General features: G+C 48.5%; 1 protein-coding gene across 18 annotated transcripts in view; it reads left to right on the forward strand.

Moving 5' to 3' along the window:
* ZNF536 (zinc finger protein 536) overlaps positions 1-26,403 on the forward strand; it is a 492,422-nt gene that overhangs the window by 333,268 nt on the left and 132,751 nt on the right. The window contains exon 7 of one of the 18 annotated variants that reach the window (XM_054538835.2): positions 36-24,757. The exons of the other annotated variants lie outside the window; for them this stretch is intronic. Coding sequence (XP_054394810.2) covers positions 36-43 — 8 coding nt within the window. The 3' untranslated portion in view covers positions 44-24,757. Of the gene's footprint in view, positions 1-35; positions 24,758-26,403 lie in introns of those variants that run through there. 18 annotated transcript variants of the gene reach the window in all.

Below are 26,403 nucleotides of genomic sequence, written 5' to 3' on the forward strand. Positions count from 1 at the left end.
TGGATTATTTAATAAATCTGCACATTTTCTTGCAGGTAAGTGACACTCCCTGTCCTAGTCGGTCTATCTGGACTTGCCCTTGTCTGTTCGTGGTCCTCGGTGGTTATCTGCAGCTTGTTAATCGTGTAAAGTCAAGAGAAGAATGTATACACATATGTGTGTTGAATAAATAATTACTATTGGCATAGGTATGTGTATACACACGGAGCACCAATCTACAGTATATATAGCAGAGAATCAGAGGCTAAAAATATTACCCCATATGTTCCACTATTAGTCATGGATTGCAAAGGCTTAGTAACTTGAGCAGGAGAGAAAACTCCCTCAAAGTCATAAATCCTGAGTGACAACTGCTGGTAGATGACAGATCCCTTCACCTGTGGACAACCTGGCTGGGGGTGGGGGGCTGTTCCACCAGCTGACCTGAGAGTGTAGAGGTGGGTCCTGCAGTGGTCTCGTGGGTATTACTGCTTGTGTCTGATTGTCCTGTATTTTGTAACACTTTAGAAGAATACGGAAAAGTGCAGTAATTCTCTTTCTCCATAGTATTTAAGCAGAAATATTGCTAGTTTAATATTGTGTCAGGTCGTCCTATTAACCAGGAGCAGATGACAGTAAAATTTCAGTGAATAGCACCTTGACATCTACAACTTAAAAATGGTGATTGAAGCAAAATATGTAAACTTGTACGGGGTGATCGTGTGCTTTGGAACAGAGTATTGTTGAAGTAATTAGAAGATATATTAAGATGTTCCTGGTAATGAAGGCATGTAAGTTATAATAATTGTAGCTTTCTGAATAAGTGTCAAACTATATCTTTAAGTGTGCTGTATGCTGAGTTACAAGTTAGGTCATTTATGAATGGAATGTAAAATAATACTAAAAATGCTTCAATAACTTATCTTGGTATTGCTAATAAAAAAAAAAAGCTGTGAAACATTAGTGCAGTTTGGAGTCATTATGTTAATTCATTCCACAACACCCCCCTCACCCCCTGACATTCTTCTCTCTGTTGGAAGCCTCAACAGGACATTCAGGGAATGCCATTTACTCTGTTTCTTGGGCTGTTTGCCTGGGCAGATCATTGCATTTTTCTATCCACCCTTAGGTGGGCCCTATGAGTAACAATTCATAAACATGCAAGTGGAAAAAGACCTTCCAATTTGGGTGGATGACTGTGGCGGGTGGGGGAGAGCCAGGCGACACAGGCCCGTTTCTCTGTACAAGTGACTTTTAGGTGTCTAGACCCCACAACCGCCCACAGGAACTGTGGCTGGGGTGGTGGGGATGGGGGGTACTTGGGCACGGAGTATGCCAGCCATCATGCCCCATCCCAGATGTGGAAACGCGGACACCCAGCCTCCCTGCAGCAAATCTGAACATGTTCTTTTCATCCTGCAAAGGGGTAGTTTGTAATGAAGAGACTCAGGATTCGCGGATGTGGGAATCTTTATGTTCTGCTGACCTTTTTGGGCTGTAGCTGTGTTTGCTGTAACAGGCTTTTGCCTGTTCTTCCACTTTGCCTCCTGGTGGGGAGAGAGGTGTGGGAAGAACTGATTTTGCTTTTTGCTTGCGTTGCTGGTTTTGTGGTCCGTGAGCTGGACTTGAGGGTCCTGCCATTTCAACGGTGTTTCCAAGCTTCTTTGCTTGGACGTGTTTTGTAAATTTCTAAATTCAATTACCATCCCTGAGCCCTTGTCTAACTGGTCCTTTTGGGGGTCTGGGGGTAGGACACAATCTCAAGCCCCAAAGTCCGTTCTTCACAACCCCAAATAAATAAAGTGTCCCCTGTGTAACAAGGGAACGGAAACCCAGAAATGCTCATTGAACAACCCTGGCCTCCGCGACAGGACAATTGCATCACCCTAGCTGGTTGAAACATTTCTTCCGGTATTTCTCATAAAACCTTTTCAAGTGACTCTGACTCCAAAGACCACAGTATGGTATTAGGTTGTCTCTTATTTTGGGAAAGAGGTAAAAAGTGAGAGATTCGGAGTCTGAGAAGACGTGATAAAAGCTTCAAAGAGAAAATGTCGATTGTGAAGAAGGTTGTCAGATTTCCTGGTGGTCAGTGCCCACAACTGTTGCCTGATTCCCTTCACATGAAGCTGGGAGCACATACCATGGGTTCCTATGGAAACTGTGATGGATCCCTAAATGCCTAGCAAAGGTAAAGTGAATGACCCTAACCTCCAGGCCCCAGGTCTGTGTGGCCACATTTAGGCAGGGCCAGTTTCCACTGCCAGTGTATATAGGCCAAGCCTGTACAAGAAGTAGGGCCCCAGGAGAGGTTTTTCTTTATTTGCAATGTCCCCTGAGTCTGAGGACCTGCCCTAAGGGGAATGGGGTGCACATCGAGGGAAAATTCCTCCAAGCCTTTTTCTCGGGGCCTCTGTCCAGGGCTGAGCACACTGTTCCTGGCATTGCCGGTCATGTACACCTTGCTGCCCACTTCCTGCAAACCTGGGGCACCATAGCACCTGTGGGTTTTGCCAGTCCTCCTGGGATGGGGCCCAGAGGGGTATAGATGGCGTGTGGGGGTCTCGGCTTTGGAGGCAGAGGGAGTGCAAAGCCAGTGAGGGAGAGGCTGCTAAAGGGAACGGATCTTCCCAGCCCTTTGCGTTGAGAGCCTGGAAGGCTCCCTGGAGCCGTGTATTCAGGCGTCTGCTGTTCTCTCTTCCTTTCCATGGGGGCCCAATCCCCCTAACGGGATCTCCAAGCTGGAAGACTCGGAAGCATTTCCGTTTCTAAAGCAGGGGGTATTTCCTGAGTTGCTCCCCGGTGGAAACTTCTCAAGCTTAGAGGAGGTCTTTGTGGATTCTTATTCTCCTGTTTTTATGAAGCCAGCTCCGTCCTGCTCCCCATCTTCTCATTTCAGGGCACTCACGCCGTACACTCCCCCTGCTTCCCATCCACCTCCTCCTTATCACCCCCATCCCTGGGTAACAACTTCCTTCTCACCAATTGTGTGTTCTTGGGAATATCCCGTCTTCTGCCTGCCGGGGAGCTGGGTGAATTCATTTCTGTGGAATGAGCCAACTTCATTTCACAGCTCTGCAAGGGGGTCAGGAATTCTGTTTCCTGTGTGTTCCTTCCCCCTAAGCCACCTTCCATCCCCAAGTGGGATTATAACAAGCCCACCTTCCCCGTATACCACCATCCATCCCCACATGGGAATATAACAAGCCCACCTCCCCCATAAACCATCATCCATCCCTACATGGATATATAACAAGCCCACCTCCCCTGTAAACCACCATCCATGCCCACGTGGGATTATAACAAGCCTACCTTCCCACAAGCAATCATCACCCATCCCCACATGGGATTATAACAAGCGCATGTCCCCTGTAAACCACCATCCATCCCCATGTGGAAATATAACAAGCCCACCTTCCCCCAAGCCACCAACCATCCACATGTGGGATTATAACAAGCCCTACCTGTTTGAATTCAGACCTGGCGCAAACGTAAACATCATCCATTGGATCTACCCTCAGCCTGAGACCTGGACCCCTCCTAACACGAACACCCTGGTCTGGATAAGAGACCACCCCCCGCCCCATTGTATATGGAGCAGAGTTCCAAGGAGACATCTGTGACTTAAGATGAGAGAGGCCAACGAAGGGCAGAGTGCCTTGCAGTAAGAGAGTCTTCAGATCCACTTTTCTATTTACACATGTTCGGAAGTGTGTTTGCTTTGATGAGATTGTAGATATTCTGGTTGGAGAAAAAGAATCTAAATGTTGGGAGATGATTATTCCATAAGTATAGTCACTTTTTCTCAAAGAAACTTCCCGATGATTAAATTACATCCCCAAATCGGCAGCAGCGCATTGGCAATATTGTCTCTGCGTAAGCAGATTCTGCCTCTGGAGCAAGGGATGCGCATTTTCAAGGTTAAAGTTGGGGAACTCTGCACAGCTATTTCATTAGCAAAAATAGCCATTTGTGCATCCAGACGTTGGCTGGCTTCACGAGGGGTTTGTCTTTCATGTTCTTTGTGGAGTTGTCCAGACACACCCATCTAATGGTAACTCACTGCTCACAAGGTTACGTTTTCTTTTTGAACTTCTGTTGTTGTCAAATTAACATAATATGCTCTCAATTATCCACATAAAAGGAGAAAGGCAACCAAGCAGGGAAAGCAAATTTGCAATTAATTTACCAAATTATTGCTTTTTTTATATGATGGACAAGTTGCTTTTTTCTTGAGTTGGGATTTGTCTGTACTGGGAAGAGGGCTGGGGTTGACCACGAGGACAGGCCACTCCGAGGTGTGCCCTGCACCTGGCGAAGGGCTGAAGGTGGTTTTGCTGGGGTGCACAGTGGCCCTGGTGGATAATTAGGGACTCACACTAGGATTAGCTCTTTCTTGTCAAGTAGAGGGGTCGTTAGTCCTCTCAATCCCCTAAGACTTCCTTGGTGACCTAGTTGGGTCTCCCTAGAGCAGATCCTGAGGTAAAGACCTGGATGCAGGCAGTAGATATGGGAGGTGACCGAGGAAGCATGAGTGAGGGAGCAGGGAAGGGAGACAGAGAAGGCAGGTAAATCAACAAGCACAGGTGCACTCATGAGAGGGTCAGTACTGCAGGACCATGGGGGCTCAGCCCCTTTGGGGGTCCTCTAAGGTACTATGTGGAGCTCCTCTTGGAACAGTCTCTTCAAGGATTGAAGGAGCCAGGGCATTTACACACCAGCTTTTCCTCTCCCAGCAGCTGAGGGTCCCTCCAGCCCACCTGATGGCCAACCATTCTTCCCATAGTGAGAGAAAGCCCTCAGGCAGAACGAAGCAAGGAGTCATTGGTATTGCCAGATAATCAGATAATCAGAAGGGAAGGAATGAGGAACCAACAGTGTCTGCTTCAAGTGAGAACACCCTCCTGGATACCCTGTAGAAAGTCGCAGACCTACCAGAGCCACGGATGAGAACAGATGTGCAGGTCATGGCTCCTGTGGGGAGGGAAGCGCATGGCCTCTCAGCTTAGGGGCCAGGTTACTGGAGGAAGGACTGGCGGGCTGGTCTGGGAGTCAAAAGACCAAGCACCTTGAAGCAATCATGTTCCAAGGAGCTTAGACAACTCATGTGTCCTCTTTGGGCACCATTTTCCTCTCAGCCAAAGGAGGGAGCATTCCAGATGTCTGCTCCAGACCCTCCTAGGTCTTAAACTCTATAGTCTCCACCACCCTTTTCCAGTCCTCACTTTTCAGATGACTCCTCTGGACCCTGTCAGTCTTGGAGTCCCCACACCAGTAGGGCCCCTGGGATGTGTTCTGGTTTCCCACAAGCATAAGAGCATGTGGGCTTTCTATTTGGGCAAGGCCATCTGCCATTCCAGTGCACGGGCATATGAAACTTGCCTTATCCTGAAGATATTTCTGTTAAATTAGAAGAAGACCATTGAGGATTGTCTTTTAATTGTGGAAGTCTGTTAAAATAGTAAAAGAAAAGAAAGGAGATCAATGAAACTGGATTTTCAGCTCATGGAAGTGCAAGAAAAACCTGATTATCTGACTTTTTTCTCTTTTCTTTTTCAACCTGTTGAGCTCACAGTTGAGCTTGAGAAGATTGTATTTTTTATGATGATCAGGTTATCTTTGAGCACTTTACAGATACCAATGTGTGAATCCAGGGGTTCCCTTTTGGATATAAGTGCCTCCTGCTCCCTTTCAATACATGTACCCGTCACACTTAGAGGGTGGGAACCCAGGCACCGAGAGACACGGGCTCAGGCTCTCATCTTGCACTCACGGGGCACGGAAGCAGTTCACATTCACTTCCTTCTGTGCCTGTGACCATTCCACTTTTCCATCCTGAGAATTCCATTAGTCACTCAAAATCACTCTGAGCTTGCAAGCCCGGGGTAGTTTGGAACAGTACTCTCTATCTCTACATGGGAAACCCTCAAGTCCTTGGCTTTTTGCTTTCAATTGGACATCTTGTCATAGGCATTTCTTAATCCAATTGCCTCACTGTTATCATTCATCAAATGAGACACTCGTGTATCCCTTAAGAGAATAAAGTGAATATGAAGAACTTGGAGGTTATCGAGTCACCCTCATTTCAATTATTTTAGGCTTTCTGCAGCCATGTAGGCTCTAGGCAGAGCTTCGATGAAGACCCAGAATCCACTAAAACCCTGCTGAGTGGCTGGAGAATCTGGGCAGGTTATTATAAATCATGGTGCCCCACCCTCATCCTTGCCAATTTGTGCTCATCGCTGGAAGGTCTCTTTCTGGATGGCCCATCTGGGATTCTTCCCATCCCTGGGGTGAACACATCTGGAGGTCTGTTGGGGAACCCATGTGATAATTCAACAAGCACATTCCTGCAATGGACAGACACACCCCCATTGGCTCCAACTGAGCTGTTTTCACTGTTTTCTAGTGGTAAAAAGTATTTACCATTAGGAAATTTTTAAAAATCATCTCTCGTGGCCAATTGGTGGCCCAGATTTTTGTATCAGTGGTTTTTGGGTTTCATTAAGACTTTGGGCTCTAGAACTGTCCTTTCTAAATGATACATTAAAATGTAATTTAATTTTAAATCACAAAAGGAATTTTTTTGAGGCCTTTGAGGTAAATGCCCTTTGAGGTAAATGCAAAGTGAATGATCCCCTCTAATTTGCACAGGTTAAACACCTGGATGTCATGTTGGGGTGGTTTTGTGAAGTCCCCAGTTTTCTTTCGCGACAGTGGGTTTTGCAACAGGAGCTGTTGTGTGAGGTGGGTGATGGGACTGGGGTTTGCCAGGCAGGCTGACCTCACATCCCAGAAGACACAGAAGGGAGAGGCACTGGGCATGACGGATGCTCCAGTGGTGGGAAGAGGGATTCCTAAGGGCCCCTTCCCCAGCCTGACAACCCCTGCGGATGAGCCCAAGGACAGGCTGGGGCACACAGGCCTGGAACCTCCAGATGGACACACACAATTCCCACTATGTCAAGGTGTCCCTGGGATGGGTCAGTGGGGAGGCCTAGCCCCAGGGGCCTGGGATGGGGGGACCAAGGGAGAGGGAGAGTGCCACAGAGGACCCGAGGGCTAAGGGGACCAGAAAACAAGAGAGGGGTGAATGGCCAAAAGGAAGAGAAATGCATGAAGATAGAGGGAGAGAAGTGCAAATGCAGTACAAAGAGAAGAAGGAGGAGGATTAAAGAGAACCTGGAGACCTGGGAAGATACAATTAAATGAAAGAGTAGGGTGTGTTGTCACATGCCTGTGCTCCCAGCTACTCAGGAGGCTGAGGCGGAAGGATCACTCGAGCCCAGGAGGTGGAGGCCAGACTGGGCAACAGAGCAAGATCTAAAAAAAGAAAAAAGGAAAGGAGAAGATAAGAGAGAAAACAAGTAAGAAGAGAGTAGAAGAGAAATGGTGGAGGTTGCATCTGGAGGAGAGGAAAGAGTGGGAGAAATGGGTAAAGAGGAGAGGGAGAGAGAGAGAGAGAGAGAGAGAGAGAAAGAGAGAGAAGGCCAGCAGAAACTAGAGAATCCTGGCAGGGAACCTTTTCCGAAGCCTCCTGGGGCTGTAGGTGCCCAGGCTGATGGGATGGGCCCTCCCACTGCTGGTGGTCCTGGTGGTCAGGCCGGGGAGAAGGGTGCTCAGTGGCTGTGGGTAGAGATGTTGGGGAGGCTTCGAGGGTCAGGAAGACCCCTCGCGCTCGGGCTGGAGCTCCAGCAGCGCCTCCTCCCGCTTGCTCCACTCCCACCGCCAGTTTCAGGAGGAAATGCTGCAGCTTAATCAGAATTATTTACAAGATAATGGTCCATTGTTTGCACTGAGACAGATGTTGTCTGTGGGAACTTTGTGTTTTATGCTCTTTTCCCTGCTCTGCCTTCACTGGGTGCAGATGGGATGGAAGTAATGTGAGTTATGACTCCAAGGATTGGAAATGGGGAGACGCTCCACTCCTGCCTGGGCTCGGCGGGGCCACAGAGCTGGGCTGGCACCTGGTAGGCAGGGGTGGAGAAGAGCTACTGTGGCTGCAGGGCTGTGATTAAGGTCTTATTTCCTAGAGGGGCGGGTCCGTGCCATCGCCTTGTCCGGGAAGAACTCTGATTAAGATGCACTTCTGTTTGTTGCATTGAGAGGTCACCATTGACATCTCAAACGAGGGTGACCATCTGGTCCTCTTTTTGCCAAAAGGAAAGCTCAGCCCCTCTGGGGTGGGGAATGTGTAGACTCCCTTCCTTTTTTTTTTTTTTTTAAACTTACCAGAGAGCTTCTTCTTGGTCTTCTGGGGTCAGTTAGGAAGCCAGATCTGGGCTTGTGACTCCCTGCCCTCCTTCTTCAAGGATAAGGTCGGCTGAGTGAATGACGGCCCCATCTGCTTACCCAGGGAGGGAGCATGTTGCAGTGGAGGAAAGTGGGGTGATCTGGGGAGACTTGGCCTGCTACCAGACTTGTTCCGAGCCTTGCCCCGGTGTGGGCCCACCCTCCTGTGAAGCCCCCAGGCCGGCCAGGCCTTCAGCACTTCTGGACCCCAGCCACTTCTGTGTAACCAAACACCCTCTGTCATTATCACAACCCATTTTATGAATGAGGAAACTGAGGCCAACAGATGCTAGATGGCTTGCCCACAGTCTTTTTTCTTTTTCTTTTTAAATTTTTTTTTGTTTTTATATCATTGCATGTGGTGAAGTTTGGACTTTTAGTGTACCCGTCACCTGAATAGTGAACGCTGTACACAACAGCTGATTTTTCAACCTTCACCCCCTCCCACGTCCCCGCCTTCTGTCGTCTCCAATGCCTGCTGTCCGCTCTTGCTTTCATTTTCTACTCTTCCAGCGCCTCAGGTCATGACCTTCCCACTCCAGGGGGCCCCTCTGAGCCTCAGCTTGGCCAGCTGAACACCAGGCGTGAGGATAGCTGTTGCAGAGTCAGGGAGGGGAATTCCCTGAGACACGCACCTCCGATGCCAAGCACCGAACCTGATAGCCCATCTCACAGATGACAGCAATCAGTGTCATCAACCGCATCACACCAGTCCTCCAAGACACAGCATTTATAACATCAGGCTGTGACCACCAACAAACAGAAAAAACAAAGTAATAAAATATCCCAGGTCACACTTGCATGCTAAAATCAAGCAGTCGTGGAATAAAGAAAGTCACTTTCAGGGCAACTATGTAAAATCAGTCCCGGCCTTTGGGCAGCCTAGAGGAGAACTCAGTTGGCCACGGCTCCTAACCCTGCCCCACACCCTGAGTGTCTATGAGGGGTCACCCAGAAATCAGTTACCACCGGGACGTTTTGTTCCATTCAAAAACCAGCCATGTGGGGGCATCCTGGGTCTGGGGTAGATGACTATTTCCCCAAAATATCTCCACGCCCAAGGAACGGCTCCCTTTATCCCAGCAGCAGGATCTGGTCCTCCAAACTCATCCACTAACCTTCCAGGCAAAGTTGTAAATAATAAAGACTTCCTCTGTGACAAGTCCTATTCTAAGCTCCATACAGATGAGAGTGCAAATTAGCTTCTTATATTTCATCCTCATGAAAACCCAAGGATGTGGATGGAGTATTTATTATTCTCATTTTAAATATGGGGAAACTGAGGCACCGAGCAGCATCTTGTCACACCTAAGATCACTCAGCATGTAAACGACGGGGCTGAGATTCAGAGCTGGACAGTGGAGGTCCCCGCGTGTGACCTCTCCGGGCAGTGGAAGTCCCTGCTTGTGGCCTTTCCATGCAGTGGAGGTCCCTGTGTGTGGCCTCTCTGGGTAGTGGCGGTCCCCGCATGTGGCCTCTCCAGGTAGTGGCGGTTCCTGGGAGTGGCCTTTCTGGGCAGTGGAAGTCCCTGGGAGTGGCCTCTCTGGGCAGTGGAAGTCCTTGGGAGTGGCCTCTGTGGGCAGTGGAGGTCCCTGGGAGTGGCCACTCAGCTGTCTCACCTTGCGGGTGCTTTTCTGTGCCTTTAATACACATTTGAGATGCATCAAAAATAAAGAAACCAACCAACAGTACGTAACAACAGCCAGTTCCTGCCAGCCCGCCTGGCTCATGTCAGGAGAGAATGGGGCATTTCTGAGCCGCGATTCTGCGATTAGGCGATCCTAACCTGAGACAGAGCCTGGGGGGCACCGTCTTGGACCGTGTGGGCGGGGCACTGGGTAGGGACCAGGTGCTTGGGTTGTGACCAGAGTGGCTTTGAACCTGCCACGTGACCCTGAGCAGATCTCCTCCTGTCCCCTCAGTGTCCTTACCTCTCCATAAATGACATAGTCGCAGTGATAACCCTGAGTCCTTCCATTTCACAGTCTGTGAATCAGTTCTTTTTAGGGCTATATTTATTCAGTCATTTTCCAGCCTCAGGGAAAAAAAGCAAAAATCTGTCATCTCCCTCCTTCCCCCACAGCGAGAGGGCCCCGAGGAAACCTGACCCCCACCTTGCAATTGTTCCCTGAGGTCCAGGTCTGAGGGAGCATAGAGAGTGGGTGGCCCAGGGCTCCAGCTGCCTCTCCCTGCCCCCAACTGTGACAGCAGCGGAGGTCAGACCAGGGTAATATTTATCAACCTTATTCTCATTGTGCCGGGCTCTGACCAAAACCCGGCGTCACTGGAGATCCCAGATTATGTCTTTTAAGGTCCCACAGAGCCGCTTCACATGTGCCCAATTACCTCTGTCAGGCAGGGGGAAGGAGGTCCCCCTCGGTGGGTGGGATCTGAACTTGAGCTTCCAGAGGTCGTTGGCTGGGATCTTAGGCCTTTGAGGCTGTCACTCCCTGATAGCCAGACCTTTTCTGTTAAAACTGTTTAAATTACAAACCAGTAATAAAAGGATCATATGTGTTTCCCACAGAACAGGTTCTTTAGGGCTATTATGATAATTAAAAACATATGGTGCCTGTGCCAGTCTGAAGGAAACCGCAGATGTACAAATTAGGTATTATATAAGGGTTTTCTGCTTTTGCCCTTTTAGAAACGTCAAGCTGGAGAAGTTTAAAGAGATAAAAATGGCAGTTGTGCAGATAGTAGGTAGCATTTTGGTTTTAGAATCATTAAATACATAAACCCATTTTTTTTTTAGACTTCTCAGGAATAAACACCTCTTGATATGTGAAGAAGGTGAGGAAAGTACCCAGAGGTTGGGAATTTCCGGGGGAAGAGGCATCATTTTCCACCTCATGAGACCTTGGATACCATGAAATCTTTTGCATTTTCTATGACATTGTTCTGCACAAAGAGGATTATATTTATTAAATATTGAATTATGTTAAAATTGAATTGATGGGAGCAAAGATGAGGATTTCTTTACATTAAACTTTTTACTTTTTAAAAGGCAAAGATGCAAGTATTGATTAGTCTAGAAATAATCATTTGTTTTAATTTAAAATATGCAATTGATTTTGAGAAGGTGATAAATACTGCTAATAAAAAAAAAAAAACAAAACTCGGGAGGATTTCTGTGATTCCCTGTCAATGGTTTTCCAAGGCAGACATACAGGGCAGGTCCAATCTGCTGAGCTTTTCTTGGAAAGGGATGTCAGCCTGGCTGGGGACGCTGGCAATGCCCAGCCATGCTCTGGGGCAGCCGAGATGACTGGCCCTTAGTCCTGGCACATTGGGATCCTGGTGATGAGGGCAAAGATTTAGGGCTTTGTCATTGCATGTCTGGTACAGAAAAGCAACTGGGCTGCTCTGAATGAGAAGGGATGGGCAGGCAGGTCACAGGACCATGGTCTTCACCAGCCCTGCCCCTCGGGGCCCCTGTTCTTACTGCTCCAGAAAACAAGTTTGGACCCTTCCTGAGACAATCCACCTGGAACCAGGATGGTCTCGCCTCATCCTGCATCTTTTCCTTGATGTGATGAGCTGGTAGCTGCATAACTACCAGCTGGAGTTGGTAGCTGAAGAATTAAATGATGAATCCATAGGAATCAATGAGCACAGGGGATGAACCACATATCCAGAAGCAAAGCCCCTGGAGCGCTCAGATAACCAGAATTTTTCTAAGCCTAGTGTGCAATTGTTGAAATCCCTAATAAGAAGTAGAGATGAATTTTGTTCAACGTATTTTTTTGAGTTGAGGTATAGATCACGTAATACATTTTATGAGACCCTGGTGAGGTTGAAAAATCCGATAGCCGTTCCTTGATCATCCTAGCTAGATGGAAGTCTGGGCTACCCTGGAGATGCACCCGTTCTTTGAAATGGGCTCTACAGCCATTTTCTTGGGGGAGGTGTTTGGTTTCTCTCTTCCTCCTTTCTCCTTTGCCACACCTTCTTGATGGTACAAGAGGTCCGTCATCCCACTGTGCCCTTTCCTGTGGGGGCTATGATGGCACTTACCTTGCCGCTTTGTCTCTGGGTTAGGTGAGGAAGCCAACCTTCTCAGGGAGCTTGAGATGGAATCGAAGCCAGAGAAGCGTTCTTTTTTCTCTTTTTTTTTGAGACAGAGTTTACTCTGTCACCCAGTCTGGAGTGCAGTGGCATGTTTTCCGCTCACTGCAAGTTCCGCCTCCTGGGTTCAAGTGATTCTCTTGCCTCCGCCTCCACAGTAGCTGGGATTGCAGGCATGTGCCACCACGCCTGGTTAATTTTTGTATTTTTTAGTAGAGACGGGGTTTCACCATGTTGGCCAGGCTGGTCTCAAACGCCTGGCCTCAAGTGATCTGACCACCTCGGCCTCCCAAAGAGCTGGGATTACAGAGCCCCTGCACCTGGCCCAGAGAAGTATTCTTGAACCCTCTTTCCACAACACAGCAAATAGCCCCGGGAGCTGTGGATAGCAGTGGTTCTCAGCTAGGGGCAATTTTCTCCCCTGGGGGACACTTAGCAATGTCTGGAGATGTTGGGGAGGGGAGTGCTTCTGGCATCCAGGGACCAGAGATGCTGCTAAACATCCTACAATGCACAGGACAGCCCCTACCACAATTATCTAGCCCCAAATATCAGTATCAATAGTGCCAAGGTTGAGATACCTTGGTTCACAGAGGGGAGAACCAGGCCTTTCAGTGAAACTCTGAGTCGGACTCACGGTCACAAGGCAAGTGGTGTGCCCTGCCATGCAGCTCACACCACGGCATTTGGCGTTGCCCCTAGACACCCTCCCTCCGCATCCTGTCACCTTCAGACCTCAGGCCTTGATGAAAAACTTTGCAGGAAGCCGGGTGGGCTGGAAGGCAGGAACTTCGAGTGGAGTAATCCAGCACGTTCCTCCTAACTCAAACTGGCATGTGGGGTGCGGAGAGGGTGGCAGGTGCAGCGGCAGCCGGGAGCCAGCCTTTTCTTCTCCCCATGAGTGATAGCAAGCCCACGTTGTTATTGTGCATGTAGATATTACCACTTTAACTTTTACGGAGGTAAAATAACACCTTGTCACTCAGCGCAAGTACCAATCACAAAATGAATTAATTGTAATAACTGTTGTCAACAGAACAAAGGACTTGTTGCTTTCCTAAGCAGATTTCAGCGCCACTGAGAACTATATACAAACGTTCCCATTGGACAAGCTGGCAGAAAACAGTCAGAACATAATTGTATCTGTCTATCTCTTTACTTTGTTTTTAAGGGTGAAGGAATCGAGTTAAAAACCTGTATTTTAAGCATATCAATAAATATACCCCTTTTTGTGTTAGTGACGTCTCCTCAAAAAACATGGAGTCTCTAATAAATTGGCCATGAAAATAGCGTTTGCTACTGATAGCACCTGGAAGGGCCAGCTGTAGGGACTGCCTGTTGACTTCAAGTCATGGAGGGAATATGCCCAATTACTCCCCCATAAAACACCCTCTTATTTCTGTGAGTTATCAAAACACATCCTCTGGACAGGTGGTCAGCTGCTCCCCAGCTCCTCAAAGGAAGACAAGTGGGCCTTACGCAGGGCCTGTGGAGCGTCTAACTGCCCCCACGTCGACACAGGCTGGATTGTTTGCAGTCATTCTCTTTACAGTTACATTTTATCCCCTTTTTTTTGATTCTAGCTTTTTCACATCTTAGCACATTTTCCTCTTTAAGAAGCACTGTGGGTACTCTTCTGACAAAAGGGTCATTCCTGGGAGAGGGCGTGGGCTTCAGTGGGCTGGGTTGCTCAAAAGTCTAGTTCAAGCTGTGTCCCCAGTAGAGGTGAGGCCATTCTACTGGGGGTCTTTGAGGCTTGAGAGGGGCCAAAAGGCAGAGGAAGGCTTTTGCAGGTCTGCTCGAGACTTCAATGAAATATAAAGTTGGGAATCTCCCAGAGAACTCCAAGGCAAGTGTGTCTGACACACAGGCTAAGTAGGGGTCAAGATGCCCAAAGCCCTCTTCAGTGAGGATCATGAGTGATCGTGCCCTCTTCATTGAACAAAGATGTAAAAGGCAACCTGGGAAGCTTTATCTGCTTTCATGCCATGGCAGTAAAGCAGAGAAAGTAACTTGGAAGACTCAGAGGGATAGAACGACTCTTTGCAGTCCATGCCCGCTTCTTGGCGCTGGCCCTACATGTTTCTCATTTCTTCCAGGCCCACTTCCTCCTCCTGCTTCTCTGTGACCTTTGGCCGGTGTGATCCCAACATCCAGCTTCCTCGCAGGGTCTCAGGCCCCTCCCACCACAGGCATGAGTCTCCCCCACAGCATCTCTGATGCCTTGTTAGGCAGCCTGCTTTATTTTTAGGGCTCATTGAGGCCTACATTGGGCCCTCCATGATGAAATGAAAGATTCTTAGGCTATCAGAGATAGAAGTCATCTTAGAGGTCACATTTGATAGGGAAGTTGGAAAGAGGACTTGCGTTTGGTTGTAGAAGCAGAGACAAGGGGTGGTCTTGTTTTCATGCATCCAGATTGATCCCTCTGAGTGCTGTCACTCTACATCCAAGCAAGGAAGGTGTTTGTGTGGCTTATCCCTACAGCTTTGGGGCACCTTTTCCTGCAGAAGGACTGGCCACTTGGAAACATGGGTAAGAGGTGGGCATCTTGGTTTAATGCAGCCCTAACTCTCATGGGCTATGCCTTTGGATTTGCGTAGTCATCTCTAGCTAGGACCAGGTACTACTTGCAGAAAAAGTACTGAAAGAGCCCTTCTCTGGAAAAGGAACTCTCCCTACTGCTTCCTGAGGCTGGTCTCTGTGTGCTGCCTCCCACGGGAAGGCAGGCTCATCCTTCACACATTTGTGGGAGAGGGATGTTCATCACACTAAGGTCCCAGGCCCCTGTCCTAAGAGCAGAATGTGAAGTGGGGGCAGCCAAGGTGGGCAGCTGTGGGATGTGGAGACAGGAGGGGCAGGGGGCAGATCTTGTGCTGTGTGGACGGCCATTCTGGAACACTGTGACCCCTCTACCCTCCACTCCCTGACCTCACCTGCCATCCAGCAGCCTTGTCCTGAGGAATGAAGAAACAGCATTCTCACCAAATTTGTCAGAAAGGAGAGGACTCCATCATGGGGAAGGTGCATGGTTACTTGTCCATGTACTTTAGCACATGTGGCATTGTTGCACAGCGTTGGCAGATGGTCGCCAACAGAGTAATCAAGGTGACATCTCTCCTGGGGCTTGCATTCTATGGGGACACTGACAAACAAACAAGTTCGGCATAGGATGAGTGATATGAAGATGCTGAGGCAGGAGGAAGGGCTGGACCTTCACATGAGAAGGTCAGGATTCTATACCCCAGAGGGCAGGGAAGGCCTCTTTGTTGAGGGGGAACATTGGAGAGAGACTAGAGCCAGTATCACATGTATCACATGGATAGAGAGCTAGAGCTCATCAGGACTTTTAATGGCCATACACAACAAATTCACCTGGAAAACTTGGGCCAACCCTTGGACATCTGAGTTAAGCCACCTTGGAGAGAGGCAGATGGTTGCTCAGACCCACCTGCACCAGACCCACCAGTGTGCAGAAATCCGGGGGTGGGGGGGACACATATTCTAAGGAGAGAGTACAGGAAAGACAAAGACCCTCAGATGAGAGAGGAACAGAGTTTTGGAGGGCTTTTAGACCTCAGGACCCAGAGATCCCTGTGTAAGTGAACAGGATTTCCAAGGTTTTCCCAGATGTTGATATTTCATCCAAGCTTCTCAATGGCCCTGTGTGGTCAACAGAGCTGGGACTTGGGGCTATTTTTCCTGTTTTTATAGATGGGGAAGCTGCCGTTCAAAGAGAAAATAATGACTTGCATTAGTAACAGTTTGTGGTAGTGAAAGGCAGGGCTAGGGCCCCAGGTCTCCTGACTCTCAATACCAGGCTCATTCTGCTCCCCTGGAATACTTCTGCCTGTTCCTGGGACTCTGATGTGTCTTTTGAGGCTGACCAGTTGTACAGTAGTACTATTGGGCCTAGGGGAGGCATCATGACTCAATCTTTGCACATTCCCCCCATTCCTGGTGAAAAGAAAGGTTGAAACTTAGAAGATTGGTCACAGACTTTGGAAACATGATACTGTGAGAAACATAGCCATCCTCCAACTCCCCCAAGATGAAGGTCTTTTGTCCTCATGGACCAAGACTGCCCATGACAGAGTCCATGGATTGAACTACACCCACCCCAGTTTTCCTTTTAGGTATCGCATGGATAGAGAGCAGGAGCTCGTCGGGACTTTTGATGGCCATACACAACAAATTCACCTGGAAAACGTGGACCAATCCTTGGACATCTGAGTTAAGCCACCTTGGAGAGAGGCAGATGGTTGCTCAGACCTGCCTGCACCATGAAGTTTTACTCCATGCTGACCGTGACCAGCAGGGGTTCAGCCCCTCCTGGGCACCTTCCAACATGATGGCCACGACAGTGGTGGTGCCACCCAAGGTGCAGAGGAGCTATTGCCAGGACGGGCAGCTCTCTTTCCAAAATCCCTGTTTTTGTCAGGGAAAACTGCTTTCAGATAAATAGCTGTTTCTGGATGATTCTTTTTAGTATTTCTTCTCCCAGCTGGCTGTTATATTGTTTGCATTGCATGCCACTCTGGGAGGCAAAAGGTAGCCCACCTTTCTTACTAGCTGCAATAGTATCTGTTTCCCAAAATTAAAAGGTCAAATTAGGAACTCTAGCAGCCTTAAAATACTTTATCTGCTCTCAACTTGAGAAGACATGTAGAAAGGCTTCTTTTGTACCCTAAAACTATTTGTGATGTTCTCCATGCGTGGGGGTGAATTTGCAATGGGATCAGAGAACCAGGGTAAGCACGAAAGACTGGGGGAAGAGACCCTTCAAGAAAAGAAGCCAGGATCCCAGGTGGGTTCCTCTGCAAAGAAAGGCCCAGAGGTGCGACTCCCAAGCCCACTGCCTCATGCTGCTGAGCTATACCTTGCCTTGGGGAGGTTGGCTTGTGGGTGGCCCCCATTAGATGCTCAACTGGTGCTAATGGTTGGTCACAATAGCAATGACCTCTTTCCCTCACTGATGCCCAAGGTCCAGCCAAAGACATTGGGCTTGAATAGCAAGGGCAGGATTCAGCAGAGGCAGGTGTTGCCTTAAGGCCTTTCTGTCTTCTGGTCAATCCAGGGTTCTTCTTACAGGGGAGCTTGCATGCTCACTTAGCTCGAAGCCCATGTGAAGAGCTCATGCCAGGCCAGGCCATGTCACAGCAACAAAACTGAAGGTAGGCACTTCATCATGATCAAGTGTGTAGATCTATCTGTTTGTATACTATAATATCTACGTATTTGTTATAAAATAAAATTAAAAATACGTTTTTTAATCAATAAGTTTTTCCCTCCTGACTTCTGCTAAATCCTATTTGATTTTTTTTTTAAAGGTGAGAGGCTAAGGTCTAGCATGGCTTGAATTTAGTCTAGTGCAGCCATGCTTTGGAAAGTGATGGCAGGAAGGCTGTGGGCTGTAGTTCGTCATCTGGGTTTGTCAGTCTACACTGGGACAGTTCTACACAGCCTGTCTCTGCTCATGCAGTCCTTACCTCCACTCCTTGTCGTCTGTGCAAGGGGATTACTGAGTTGTCAGGAAACATGGTCAGGAGATACTCTGCAGCAGAATTTACCCATTCATTCATTCATTCATTCAGCAAGCAAGCATTGATGGAACATCTGTCCTATGCCAGGCACTCTTCTCAACATTAGGGCATGGAAATGCACAAAAACAGCCAGGAGCCCTAGCCCTATGAACCTGTTTCTCCTTTGCTATGCCCTGCCGGGCACTTCCCTCCACAGACAGCCCCTCCATGGGATAGGACTTTGTTGGCATGGCATGGTCCCCTATTCCCAGGACCTCTCAGTCAGTGGTGGTTGGACACCACCCCTCCCATCCTTGCTCTGTTGGCCTTGCTCTGTTGACCTTGCTCTGTTGACCTCCTGAAGATGATCCTGCCGGCCCAGGTGGCCACCACCATCTATTGCAGCGAGAGGAGCGAGACCGAGGGAGTAGCGACATCTGTGCTTGCTCAGTCATCCAGCAAATATTTCCTGATGGTTCCTGTGCACCAGATCCTTTTCTAGGTACCAGAGACCCAGCGGTCCAGAAAGGAGGCAAAAACTCCTCCCTGCCTTCAGGGAGCTCACAATCTAGAGGGTGGTGGGCAAATGGAATAACTGGTAGGTTTGATGGTGAGAAGGCTATGGAGAAAAATAAGGCAAACCAGGAGTTAGGGAGTGCCGGGGATGTTGCTACTTTCCAGAGGTGGATAGAGACAAGGCCTGTGCAGTGACACCCAGGGATTGGAAGGAGGCCAATGCGTTCCTGGGAGGATGTGGGGCGCACGCTTGGGTGAGGCCCTGAGGACAGCAGCGTGTACAGTTCAGAGAACTTTGGAGAGAGAATACGTAGAAGAGGGGAACGGACGGGTCGCGGAAATGGCCTTCTTGTGGCCACGAGAAGGACCCAGTGGCGGCCAGCTTCATGGGGTGTGCAACCCATGCAGTCCCTTAAACCCCACGCTGAGAAGGGCTCTGCATGTAGTGTAAGGGTTAAATGCGCCCACATCAGAATTCTTAACGATGTTTGAGCCAAGGGCCTTGCATTTTTCTTTTGCAGTGGGTCCCACAAATGCCATAGCGCCTCTGACCCTGGCTTTTCTAGCAGGCAGGAAGGAAAGCCTCTGCAGGGCATGAGACGATTTGGAGTGAGCTAGCTGCTGGGCATGGGGAACCCACGGGTGGGAAGGTAGGAGGCTGGGGAGGAGGCTGTTGTGGTGACCGAGCCCAGGATGGAGCTCCTTGCTCCGGTGTCAGTGGCGATGCAGATAGGACACCCTGCTCTGAGCCTGCGTCTCCCACTCTGTCTCCTTCCCCCGTCGTTCCTCCATCTCCACTGCTATCTCAAGCCCCACCTGGGTCCTCCTTCTCTGGAGCCCCACCTCTGTCCTTGACATCTTGGGAGCCCCAATTTCATGGTTGAACTTCAATCTTTTTCCTCTGTCTTCTTTATTGACTTCTTTCTGACCTCCTGGGGAATTGACAGCTGTCCAGAAGCTGCAGATGGGCTGTGCTCTCCTACGCTAGTGGCTCTCATGTCTGATACTGTGGGCTGGACAGCCAGGTTCTGTTCCTGGTCATGGGGACCCGCTGCCAAGCACCATCCATACACTCTGCCTCACTTCCCTCTATGGCGCACAATGTCCAGTCCCAGGGGACTCGGTGCTCACAGTGAGGCTTGCGGAATTTTCTTCCTGCAAATCCACCTGGTCCACATGGGGACTGGAGGCTTTCTTGTCCTGGGCAATGCTTTCAGCAACTCAGCCGTCTTCCAAGGGTAACAGTCAGACAAGAGGATCCGGCTTTTCCTGGAGTTGTGTGTGTCTTTAGGGAGGTGCTCTGCAAGCTGGCACATCCCTGCCTCAGTTTCCCTGGATCACATGCTCCTCACAGTTGTACTTTAAATACTCTTTTGCCTGGTTTGATTTGTTTGGGATTTGAAGTCTGGTTTTTGTTGTTGTTGTTGTTTTGTTTCTTAAACACCTTGATAGGCTTTGCAACGACCATCTTGAAAAGTAGCTTTTTGATTTGAATAAGAAATGAAAGCAAAAGCCACCAACTCTTCAACAATTATTTATTGTGTGTGTTTTTTCCTCCTTCATTTTAATACCAAAATATCACACATAGAAGAAAGCTTTAAAAAATTAGATGGGGGTGGAGTGGCGGTTGTGGTGTAAATTTGCTTCGTGGTTAAGGCCTTGTATGCCAAGTTTTAGTCTGAATTACATATTTACAGCTGAGTTATAAACCCCCAAAAAACAGGATTTATCATGGAAATAGTGACACAACTTCAGCCAGCCTGGTGTTCTTGGGGGTTGGGGTAATATACTGTGCAGAGAAATCAGTTCATTAGTTAGTTATAAACAAAGGACAGAGACAGTAAATTAGAGTAGGTATTTCAGCAGTTTTCTGTGTATTTACGACACCAAGATATGCAGCTGCATTTTATTCCTTGAGATAGTATTTAAGTATTTCAGATTTAAAGCGCATTTTTAGATATGGCCATGGTACATTTTTAGCCTGGGTCATTCTAGTTCTTCTGTAGTTTTATTCGTGGTATTTTCTTCTTTCTCTGTTGCTCATTAGAAAAATGTTAAAAATCCATTTTCGTCTGATTAATAATAAAGCTGATCACATGTAACCTAATTTTCATTCAGTGCTGCCCCTGTCTGTGGAGTCATATACAAAGTGACCTTTGAATCGCCAGTGGACTCATAAAGTACAATAAGCACCATTGTCCTGTCAAAAATTGAAGATGTTTTACATCATTACAAAATTTAATGTTCCATCTTTTCAAATGCACTACTTTTCAAAGGCCACATTCCAATTGAAGCTCATTAAAATCAGACTCAAGTTTCCTGTGGTGGGGATGAAGAGAGTTTCGCAGGGCAATGGGAGGAAAATGAATCACTCTTTTAAAACAGATATGGTTACATATTAGTTTTGAAAGGTACAGGGACGGGAGAGCCTCTGCTGCCGGCAACAGTGCGGCTTTTGTGCTGATAAATCCAATAACTGCCTCCTGGTTCTTTTTACTTCACCCACCCTGTATCCTATTTACTTGTGAATAAATCAGCTCTCTAAATAAAATTGTTGTTTTAAAGTTCAGAGGTGGAATCTGAAGGGGTTTCTGGAGAGACGCTGTAAAATCGGCCCGGCAATTTCAGATTAAAGAAAAAAATGTTCCTCTGACTCAGAGACCTGATATTATAGAAACCTGGTCACTAGAGAGGGTTTCCTAGTTCCCAGGGGAGGTTGGCCCGCTAAGTGCAGTGTTTTAACTAAGAGCCGGCTCAGTTACCCATTGGGGATGGGCCACAGTAGGGACCCCGGAATTCTGAGCCCAGGCATAATACCTGCTTTGGCAAAGCAAACATCCACAGGTCTTCCTGTTCCAATTCTTTTTCGGTTGTCATGCTGGACATCTTGGCTTTTTCTTGGCAACATCTGAGCACGGATTCTCTGGCCTGGTCTCTATATAAGTTTTTCTGGCTGGTCCTTGGGTTATACGACATGAGGAATGAGCTCTCCTCACATTGGGCACTGCTCATGCAATAGAATTGTTTAGGTCCAGTTTTTTGCAGAATACTAACATGCATCTTTTGAGCTCTTGAAATACTGGTCTCTTCAAGAGACATCTAGGTTGGAAAGTTGTTCACTTTACAGAGCAGGAAGGACAACTTGAGGCCCAACACTCCTCACCGTAGGCTTGACCCTCAGCTCCACTTACCAGGCCTTGGGACTTCATGGGCCATTTATCAGGCCTTGGGATTTAGTCAAAAGAGAGTTATCCAGGTTCTGGGCAGGCTCATTTGTACCTTAGGGGACCATTTCAGAGTACAAGCTTTGGCATCCACTGGAATTGAGTTTGTGGCCCAATTCTGCTGCTGGAGGCTGTGACCTTGGTCAGACTGCTTAGCTTTTCTGGGCTCCAGATTCCTCATAGAAATAATAATAGTATCTACCTGACATAACTATATAAGATTACGCATGTAAAGCCTTTAACCCTGTTTCTAGGACTTTGTTATTGATCATTAACTGTGAGTTACAGGCTACTTGTTCTTTTAGTTATAGCTAGAAAATCACTATCTATGTTCTATCTTTGGAGTGTAAAAGAGTTTAGAGAGCTGAAACAAGAAGAAGAAAAGTGGCTTGCCCCTGATCGAATGACTAATGGGTTTTCCATGACAGCTATAGCAGTTAGCTACTGCCGTGTCACAAACTTAGTGGTTAAAACAACAGCAATTTATGTTTTTTTTACAGGTCTTAGGGTCAGCTGGGTGATTCTGCTGATCCTGGCTAGGCTCAACTGATCTTCACTGGACTTCCTCATGATTCTGTGGGTGGCTAGGTCAACTGGAGGATGACTGGTCTAGGATGGCTTTGGCTGGGGTTCCTTAGTTCTGTTCTGTGTGGTCTCTCATCTCCAGCAGATTAGCCTGGGCTCGTTCTCTTGATGGAGGCTCTTCCAAGAGAGCAAATGGAAACACACATGCACTTCTGCCCAATTCTGCTTGCATAGTTACCATCAATCATCCCACCGGCCACAGTCACATGGCCACACCCAGAGTCAGTGTGGGAGGAACCTAGCAGAGGGCATGGATGAAGGAGGCATGAGCCTTGTAGGTACTAATGCAATCAATCTCTTTCTGTCCCCACATCCCCAAGGGGCACATTGAGTGGTATGGACAGTGGTGCGGCAGGGTGGCAGGGTGAATCCAATACCTTAGAAGACATTTTAATTCCTTCAGTCTCAGGACAGCACTCTGGTGAGATGCTCCATTATGTTTTTCTGGTATGCTCTGAGGTCCTTCCTACAACCGCCTGCTTTACCACCACTGAACCCATTCTTCCCACAAGGAAAACTTCCTTTCTTCTTTCTGCTGGTAGACTCTTTTTAAGAAAGCTGTCTTGAAAGATTGTATGGCTTCTTCACAATGTCCTAGTTCCAAACGCCCGTGGCTGGGATGGAGCAGACGCAGTTGCTGAGTCTGAAAGCCCCTGGCCTCCCTCTCCCTGTCATCCCTTGCTGGCTCCCTCCCCCATCTTCCAGGTCCTCTCCTGCTCTCTTTCCCTCAGGGGATCCATGTTCACCCAGTGGTTCTGGGATTGGCAATGCACCTGAACTGTCCCAATGGCCAACATTGGGTCCAGGCCACAGAAAGCCCTGGGCTGGGGACCCCCTTCCCTGCTGTACCCTACTCGGAGTTCTAGGTCCCCCTTATGCTTTCTGGTTTGCGCTACAGGGAAGGGCCCATGCTGAAGAGACCTAAGGTCTTGCAGTGAGTTTCTCAAATGCTCCTCCTGCCCTTGATGGATGGGAAATGGTGTCTTTCAAGGCACTGGCATCCAGAGTCTGACCCTAGTAGGTGTGGGTGTACTCAGGACAACTGTGGTCAGGTGCCTGAGAAGCCAAGATTAGTGAGGCACACCTCCACATGCAAAAGCAGGAGCTCTGTCTGTGGAGTGGGGTACCTGTGTGTTTCTGCAGGCATGCCAGGGAGGGTATGCCGCAGTGGTGCTGGGAACAAGACTCCCCCAGCCCCTCCTCCAAAGGAGGCTGAGGAACTGCTGTGCCTCAGCCAATGGATGCTCTGGCCCGGAAGTCATCCAAGCCCTCTGGGTTCAGGCTCCTATGATCCAGTGTGGAGATGCGGAAACAATAGGGGCTCAAGGAAATTCCAGCTCATCCTACTCTTTTTTTCCTCCCCCTGGGGCCCCTTTCTCACCAGGGTCTCCACAGTGGTCAGAGCAACTCCAGCTCCTGGCTGCTTGGAACTCTCCCTGCTGGTGACCCCACAGACATCCTCCATGGATCAGATGGGGGCAGCAGAGACTGTGTCCACAGGAAGTGGACAGCTGTGGCTGCAGGTGGCCCCAGCATTTTCCAAGACCTGTAGGAGCCCATCAGTCCTCATTTGATCTGGAAGTGATTTTCCTAGAAGAATTGGGTATTAGCTTCTGGAACTATGAGCAGGAAAATCTTGCTTTAGAAACTCCAAAATCTGATATTCCATCTGAATTTAGAAAAGCAGACCTGATCAAATTCACTATGTAAGTAAAACTACTTATTTAGAAAAAGAAATAATAGTCAACTAATAAGTTCAACTAACTTCTCTTGCCTCTACATTTATAATGGAAAGTTAGAGTTGCTGGAGACGGTGGCTCCCACCTACAATCCCAGCACTTTGAGAGGCAAGGCGGGGGAATCACTTGAGGTCAGGAGTTTGAGACCAGTCTGGCCAACACAGTGAAACTCTTTCTCTACTAAAAATACAAAAATTAGCTGGGCATGGTGGTGGGCGCCTGTAGTCCCAGCTACTCAGGTGGCTGAGGCACAAGAATCACTTGAACCCAGGAGGTCGAGGTTGCAGTGAGCTGAGATTGTGCCACTGCACTCCAGCCTAGGCGACAGAGCCAGGGTCCATCTTAAAAAGAAAAAAAAAAAAAGTTACAGTTGCTTGTGGTGGTTGAAGATTTGGCTTTGAGGACTGGAAACAGCTCTTGCAGGGGACAGAGAGAGGCTGAGATCAGCTGATGGCTGTGTCCTTTCTTAGGAGGACTTTCTGGATGTCTGTGGCTGGAAGCAGGACAGTAAAGAAAAGAAGGAGTAGGCCGGTGCAGGGGCTCACCCCTGTAATCCCAGCACTTTGGGAGGCCGAGGTGGGCAAATCAAGAGGTCAGGAGTTCAAGACCAGCCTGGCCAACATGGTGAAACCCCATCTCTACTAAAAATACAAAAATTAGCCGGGCATGGTGGCGCACCTATTATCCCAGCTACTCGGGAAGCTGAGGCAGAAGAATCGCTTGAACCCAGGAGGCAGAGGTTGCAGTAAGCTGAGATCGTGCCACTGCACTCCAGCCTGGTGACAGAGCCAGAGCGAGACTCTCTGTGTAAAAAAAAAAAAAAAAAAAGAAGGAGTTATGTCCAAGAGTCAGGAAGACACTGAATGTCGCAGGATTCCCAGTGGAATCCTCTGAGGGACAAAAGAGAGGTGAGGGCCCACGGTCCTGCTTCCCCAGAGGTGAGGCAGCTTTTGGCCATGTTTTTGGTAGCAAAGACTCACTTTCAGCTCCAGAAGCTTTGGCTGGCAGCTGGGAAAACAATGTAATCTGGAAGTTCAGGGAGACCGAGGCAGTGACACACAATGGGCAGACATGCACCAAAGGGAGGAGGCCGAAGCTCTATAGGGTGCCTATTGCCAAGGGAGCCTGTGGGAGTGATTCTGCTGCTCACACAGTTGAAAACAATTCTCTACATGCTGCAGCTTCCAATTCTCTACACAGCTGATGTCCTGGCTTCTCTTCCTAGTTTCTTTTTTTTTTTTTTTTTTCAGACAGGGTCTAACTCTCTCACCCAGGTGCAAATGACCAGTGGTATGATCATAGCGCATAGCTCACTGCAGCCTCAAACTCCTGGGCTCAAGTGATCCTCCTGCCTCAGCCTCCTGAGTACCTGGGACTACAGGTGCATGCCATCATGCCAGGCTAATTTTTTTATTTTTTATAGAGATGGTGTATTAGTCTGTTCTCACACTGCTGATAAAGACATACCCAAGACTAGGTTATTTATAAAGAAAAAGAGGTTTAATGGACTCACAGTTCTTCGTGACTGGGGAGGCCTCACAATCATGGCTGGTGGAAGGTGAAAGGCACGTCTTACATGGCAGCAGACAAGAGAGGGAATGAGAGCCAAGTGGAAAGGGAAACCCCTCATAGAACCATCAGATGTCGTGGGATTTATTTTCTACCACGAAAACAGTGTGGGGGAAACCACCCCCATGATTCAATGATCTCCCACTGGGTCCCTCCCACAACACGTGGGAATTATGGGAGCTACAACTCAAGATGAGATTTGGATGGGGACACAGCCAAACCATATCGGATGTGGTCTCACTATGTTACTCAGACTGGTCCTGAACCCCTGGCCTTAGGGATCCTCCCAACTCAGCCTCCCAAAGCGCTGGGATTACAGGCATGAGACACCTGTCTGGCCTCTCACTAGCTCCTTGATTGACTTTAAGTAAACCCCAGACCTCTGTAGGCCTAAGGTTCCTCATCTGTGCCATGAGGGGGAGCACTAGATAGTCCCCATGGGCCTTAGCAACACTGACAGTGGTGAGACCTGTTGAAAGGAGGTTCTGGTCTCTGAGTGGTATTTCTAAGAAAAGTGTGGGAGTCACAGGAGGAGAGTCCCTGAGCAGACCAGGGCCATGCAGTGTGATGCTGTTGAAAGGACCCTCAGCCCCTTTGGCCTTTCTCCACGCTGGTGGGGAGATGCCCCTGGTGGCTCCAACAGGAATCTTTCTGTCTGGCTGCAGTGCAGGGAGCAACTGTTCTGAGAGGCGGAGAGGCCATTGGCAAGCCAGGGTGACTGGCAGACACTACACCTTATTGGGAGAAGGGCTTCCTCCGTGGCTGGAACGGGTGTGCTTTTGGTGTGTGTGTATGTATGGGTCCTTGCCTGCAGCTCCACCCAGATGCTTAAGAAGTGCCCCACACTTGAACACTTCCTTCCAGAATCAAGGCTCTGGGTGGGGCTGACCCCTAGCCCCTTAGTGCTAG

Source organism: Pongo abelii, chromosome 20, assembly GCF_028885655.2.
Source record: "Pongo abelii isolate AG06213 chromosome 20, NHGRI_mPonAbe1-v2.0_pri, whole genome shotgun sequence".
Classification (NCBI taxonomy): Eukaryota; Metazoa; Chordata; class Mammalia; order Primates; family Hominidae; genus Pongo; species Pongo abelii.